At 40.8% G+C, this 6282-nt stretch overlaps 1 protein-coding gene across 1 annotated transcript; it reads left to right on the plus strand.

Moving 5' to 3' along the window:
* Window positions 1-319: 319 nt before the first annotated feature.
* LOC104074798 (squalene monooxygenase-like) lies at window positions 320-6208 on the plus strand (the record flags this gene model as incomplete). Its single annotated transcript, XM_009575067.1, has 4 exons — window positions 320-604; window positions 2736-2988; window positions 3303-3483; window positions 6112-6208. Coding segments are annotated over exons 1-4 (816 nt in total), but the record flags the coding sequence as incomplete, so codon positions are not given.
* Window positions 6209-6282: the final 74 nt, after the last annotated feature.

Below are 6282 nucleotides of genomic sequence, written 5' to 3' on the forward strand. Positions count from 1 at the left end.
GGTGCATTTTCTTAAGGTGCTGTGGGAAGCGCGGTGATTTTTAAGAAGACGTTTTATATTGATTTTTTTTGGGGGGGAGCGTTTTTGGAACCTCTCTCTGGGCTCCTGTGGCAGCCCAGCGAGGGGGGGCTTATTCCTCTACAGGGTTTTGTGGAACTCCTTGTTTTTTCATTGAGATCTCTCTCCCATCGCAAAGCAAGTCTTTGCGTTTCTATACATATATTTTTTCATACCTGGCACAAAACCCTGTTTTGGGCAGCATCCATCGACGGGAAAGCTTTGGAGGAAGCAACCAGGAACAGTGACCAGTCCCCTCACGATGTGGACCTTTCTGGGTATCGCCTCCTTCATCTACGTGTATAAAAAATGCGGAGACCTCATGACTTACGCTAATAAGGAGGTGCTACTCTCTGTGTTAGTGTTTTTCTCCCTCGGCTTGCTGCTATCGTACAGGTACCACTTCAGGGGGCCCAAGCAGCAGCAGCAGCGGAAGACCCACCTGGGGATGCTCTCTGATGTTCTTTCAGCTTTACCGCTTGTTGGCTTCTTCTGGGCAAAACCCACCCCAGGATCTCAACAAGTTGAACAACCCAAATCCAGAAAGGTAGGTTGAATTCAGATGTGGCATGTGGGGTGCAACGTCCTCCTGCTGTTCCCTCTGGCCACTGGCCCTCTGCCTTGGTGAGGGAAAGGAGCTTAGAAAGGGTTGGAGAAGGTTTGTCTGTAGATGCTGGATGTCTGATTTGTCATGTTTTGTGTTAGTTTTGGATGACAAAAGAAACAGTGAAACTTATTTAAGCGGTACAGCAGGGGTTTTGTAGAGTCAAATCAAATAAGTGTTTGAAGAAAGATTTGTGGTAAAGGATTATTACACTAGCAGAAAAATATCTTCAGTTGCTCCAGACGAAGGACTGGAGCATCTCTCCTATGAGGAGAGGCTGAGAGAGCTGGGACTGTTCAGCCTGGAGAAGAGAAGGCTCAGGGGGGATCTCATCAATGTATATAAATACCTGAAGGGAGGGTGAAAAGAAGACGGAGCCAGGCTCTTTTCAGGGATGCCCAGTGACAGGACAAGAGGCAATGGGCACAAACTGCAACACGGGATGTTCCCTCTGAACATCAGGAAACAGTCTTTCACTGTGAGGGTGACCGAGCCCTGGAGCAGGTTGCCCAGAGGGGTGATGGAGTCTCCATCCTTGGAGATACTCAACACCCAACTGGATGTGGTCCTGGGCAATCCAACTGACCCTGCTTGAGCAGGGGGGCTTTGGACCAGATGACCTCCAGAGGTCCCTTTCAACCTCAGCTATTCTGTGATCAGCTTCCTAATAGTTCTGTATAAAACACATCTGTCTAGACAACTGCAGATACAGTTATTTGAAAATTATTGCTAAATTATTGCTTGTACAATAGCTACAGGAGTTGAGCTCAGATGGTCAGTCTGTTCCACTGAGCCCAGCGTGAGACTTGCTGTGAGACAGTGGAGAGAGCTGTAGTTCGTGGCTGGAGCTTAGCTGGAATCCTGCCATCTAAGACTACCGACTGGATGTGCATATTCAGTACATCTGTGGGTCAGGACTGTTTGGCTACTTTCCTGTGTGCTTCTAGGCATTTTCAGCTGGGCGCTGACCCCTTACACAAAAGAACTTGAAACTATTTTTGGGTGCAAGTCAAAGGTTCTGGATTTTTATTTTGTTTTTCTGGTAAAGCCTGCCTTTACCCCAATTTCTTGTATTATCTGAATCAGATAGTTAGTTTTGCACACCCTTGCTGCGCTGTAGATATAAACATGACACTACGCCACTAGAAATCCTGGTGTCAGTGTTGTTCTGGGCATTTGTTTCACTGATGCAATCGTATTTTTACCACTGTCAGCACTGTGGTGCTGAGGTATTTGTGAAAGAGTGAATTCTGTTCTACCAGGTAGAGAAATGACTTGCAGATTTGGACTGGAATTGCCCTTGCAATTTTTTTTCACTTTGAAGTGTATGTGATTAGATGCTGTTGGGAAGGTACTATAACATAGCTGGTCTTCAGGTACCAGTTTATATGTTAACTGATATGTAATCTGATGTACGTCAATTCTTAACAGTTTTAAATGTAGGTGAATGGTAATTTTGCCTGTTCTTGACTGTCTGACAAGTTTTCATTTTGGGACCATTTCTTTATAAAATTTCCCAGGTGGCTGGTTCTGCTGACACTTTTCCATGCTGAGTATTACCATAAGCTGTTATTTTGGTAGGTGGGTTCACTTACAGTAAAATTAAAGAGAAATACACTTTCCAGTGAATCTGATAACCTTTTTCATTGCAAAGTGCTAAGGCCTCCATGTAGTAGTGACTCACTGGTATGAAGGCATTGGTGTGTTACTTTGCAGACCAAGAATATGGGACAGCCATGGCTTACTGCCTTTTATAGGAACTTGACTTTCAGTCTCTCTGAGACTATGTTAGTGGTTTGTCTTTGATCACTGGGGCAAGTACTTTAAGCAAGTACCTTGATTTTGTTTGGGGGGGTGTTGTTTTTTTCTTTTCTGTTTGTTGTGGTTTTGTTGCATTGTAGAGTACAACTGATTTTGTTTTGGGCAAAACTAAACTGGAAGATGCTCTCCAACTACCAATGCGCTCTCAGTCCCCTGGGTCAAAGTAGAACCAGTCCGAAGTCAGCCCTCTGACAACAAGGTTATGGTACAGATACATTGGCACATGTAACTTTGTTGGCTTTCTTTTCTAAAGGGTAAAAGAGAAGTAAACTTCTCAGATGTATATCTGACAGAGACTGCTCCAAATACAACATTATCGCCCCAATACGATCCAGAAATTATCATTGTGGGATCAGGCGTCCTTGGTTCTTCCTTGGCCACGGTGCTCTCGAGGGATGGAAGAAAGGTGACTGTGATAGAGAGGGATCTGAAAGAACCTGACAGGATAGTTGGAGAATTGTTGCAACCTGGAGGTTTTAAAGCACTTAGAGACTTGGGTCTTGAAGGTGAGTGCATTTCAAAATGTAAATATATCTATAACACAAAAGTTACTGCACCCAATTATTAGAAGAAGCATGCCTACAGGGAAAATGAAAAAATACATGATCTTGAGTAATACTTACATATGTAGAAATACAATATCTATGCTTAATATTTGAATTAAAATTCCGTATTTCCAGTCTGCCATTCTGAAAATATTTGTCCTTCAACATGTGTTTTGATTAAGAAAATTGGACTCTATGTAAAGAAATAATTTTCATATATAATTAAGCTTTCTTAAAACCTTTTTTTAACTTATCTATTGGCTTATATTTTGCAGATACGGTAGAAGGTATTGATTCACAAATAGTAAATGGTTACATAATTCATGACATAGAGAGCAACTCGGAGGTTGAAATTCCTTATCCAATGTATGAGGATGGCTGCGTGGCCAGTGGAAGATCTTTTCATCATGGCCAGTTCATCATGGGTCTCCGAAGGGCAGCTATGGCAGAGCCCAAGTGAGTCACCTTGTGAACATCACAGCTGGGATCCAGAGATTCAGAAGCACTGTTCCCAGCATCCGTGAGATTCCTTAACCATTTCATTCTGTCCCTACACAGAAGGCTGCAGTGAACAAGACTGAGAGAAAGTAACAGCTATAGTTACTCGCTCTGATTTCTGTGGACATGTTCATGAGTTGCGTATACATCATACGCTAGCCTTTCAGACAAGTTAATCTTTAAACTAAGGGAATATAGGCTTTAAATATTAGGCGAGGTACTGGCCCATCCATGTAAGATGGGTAAAGAGTTGATTCTTTTCTACTGATTCTTGGGTTTGGCATTTTACCAGAAGCAGCGACCTCTTCCCAGTGAGCAAGGTGTAGAACTTCTTTGGTCAAGAAATGAGTGGCAAATTTGGTATAATTTCTTAGAATCATAGAATGGTTTGGGTTGGAAGGGACCTTTAAAGGTCATCTAGTCCAACCCTCCTGCAATGAGCAGGGACATTTATTTCTTCCACTGATGTTATCTGTGATGCCAGAAATCAAGCCTCTTTTACATTCGCATGTTGTTCTGCTTTTTCTGATAACAAGAAGTCAAGCAAAATAACTAGAAAGAAGCACTAAATGGAAGTAGCTCTTTCCAGTTATTAACCTCTGGTTTTCAGAACCTAGAAGACACCTTCTCTTCCTAATGAAATAAAAATTAATGTTTGGTATTTCCTCTTTAACCGATTGCTTTCTTTTATACAAGAGATGAGAAGGAAACTTTTACTGAAACACAATAGATTCTAGGTGCTGTTTTCTGTGGGGTGTTTTTTTGTTTTGTCTTTTTTTTTCCCTAAATAATGCTTACAAGGGAAATGTGGCTTTATCATCTTTTTACTTTATTCTGAACTGGAAAATTGCATTCTTCTATCATACTTGTTATATCATATGACTTATTAAAAGTAGCACTAAAAGATAGCAGCTCTGTAGTACAGTTAAAATTAATGACAACCGCGTTTACTAGCTATAAAAGCTAAAGCTTTGTTGTTGAGGCTTCAAGTTCAGTGAAATTTGGACACCTGTTTGTTCAACTTACGGGAGAACTCCAGTAGCTATACACAATCTTTGAAGCAGAAACTTACAAAAGCTAATGTTTGTGACTTGAATTCAATTCTTGCCCTTTCCCCAACTCTTTAATGTTCATTTTGTGTATGTTTGTTTTCCGTTTTAATTGTAGCATGGAAAACTGCATGTTAAATTAAGATGTGGGAGAGATCAAGAACTCTTAATAGTGCCATGAGGCTTTGTTTTTCATCTCATAACTTGTGAAAATAGAGGGGATAATTACTACTGATTAATATATCTTCTTTGTAAGTACTAGGCAATATGAATTTATTTCAGATGAGTAAAATTAATTTTGCAGAGGAAAGAAGTAGGGCTTCATTAGTTAATTATTTTTATAGTGGATGAGAACCAGAAAAAGTGAGCACTTACTTAGATCACTGAAATGACAACTATAACAGAAATTTAAAGCTGATAGGATCCACAGAACTCTGATTCACCTGCTATTAACCTGACATGTTGCTGCATTCCCTTGCTGTTGGAAGTTTTTGTTAGTGTGCTTACACATAACCATTCGTATTTTGATACAGCTAACCTGCCTGTTGCCTGGCAAATTAAGCCAGTCACGATCTGCTCTGAAATTTCTGTGCTGGCTGACATGTAGAAAAGACTTGAAATCAATTGCTCATGTTCCCTCTGAGAGCCTAAAATACCAAGCTGTTGTATTCTCACATGGACCTTTACCTCGTTTCTCCAAGTTGCGGAATTCCATCTGGATATGAAAATATTTGTGAGGGAGAGAGAGTGTCCATTTCGAGCTGCTAAGTCTGAACTGCTGGGATCAGGTCTGACAGCTTAGACCCAGCAAGAGATTTAAGTTTACAGAGATTTTATTTATGAGACCCAAATAGCCCTTGTGGAAGTTGAGGATGTTCACTCCAAACATTAGCATTAGCAGAACTTCAAAAGCATAAATAGCCAATTAAAAAAAAAAAGTGTATCCTGAATTCCTGAGGTGAAAAACTGGATGTCTTTGTCCTAAACAGGTTGGTTAGATTGTTTTGGACTACTCTGAGAATTAGGTACCTCACTGTTATCTAGCGTACATGTTAAGTGTTGAAGTGCTACTTCGGATCTTGCTCCTGAATTCTGCTTGGAATTAGGTCTCACCCGCACTGTCAGCATTTCCCACCATGTAGCAGGGATGACTCAGTCAGCTGCCTGGTTTCTCACCATTATTAGGGTCAAACTCCTCTCTGCATCTCTCACATGGGCATGGAGCACCTGAAGCACAACTGGGGATTCTGCTAAGTGGTAGGGTGTTTAAGATAAGCATTACAGTTTTAGAATATTCTCAAGTATCAAACCAAATGGTAGTGTTGAACTGAAATTAATGACAAGCACTTTTTGACGTTCCATGGGGCTTCTGAAGGTGGTCAAGAACACAGCTTTGTCTGTAAAATTTAAACAAAGTGTTTGTGTTGTCAGAAACAAGATTAGTGAAAATCCGGTTTTCCTTCTGTGTCTAGTGCCTTGAAATGTTGGCATCATTAATCCTCTTCCATTCTGTTCTAACCCCTCTGTTTTATTTCAGTGCAAAATTCATTGAGGGGACTGTGTTACAATTGCTTGAGGAAGGTGACTGTGTCGTGGGTGTTCAGTACAAGGACAAAGAAACTGGAGACACTAAAGTAAGACAGTTTTCTGTTATGATCTTTGTTGAACTATTGAGAAAATAGAGAGTTGGTTTTCATACATATATATA

The sequence above is a fragment of the Fulmarus glacialis genome, unplaced genomic scaffold (genome assembly GCF_000690835.1).
Source record: "Fulmarus glacialis isolate BGI_N327 unplaced genomic scaffold, ASM69083v1 Scaffold3043, whole genome shotgun sequence".
NCBI classification, from domain to species: Eukaryota; Metazoa; Chordata; class Aves; order Procellariiformes; family Procellariidae; genus Fulmarus; species Fulmarus glacialis.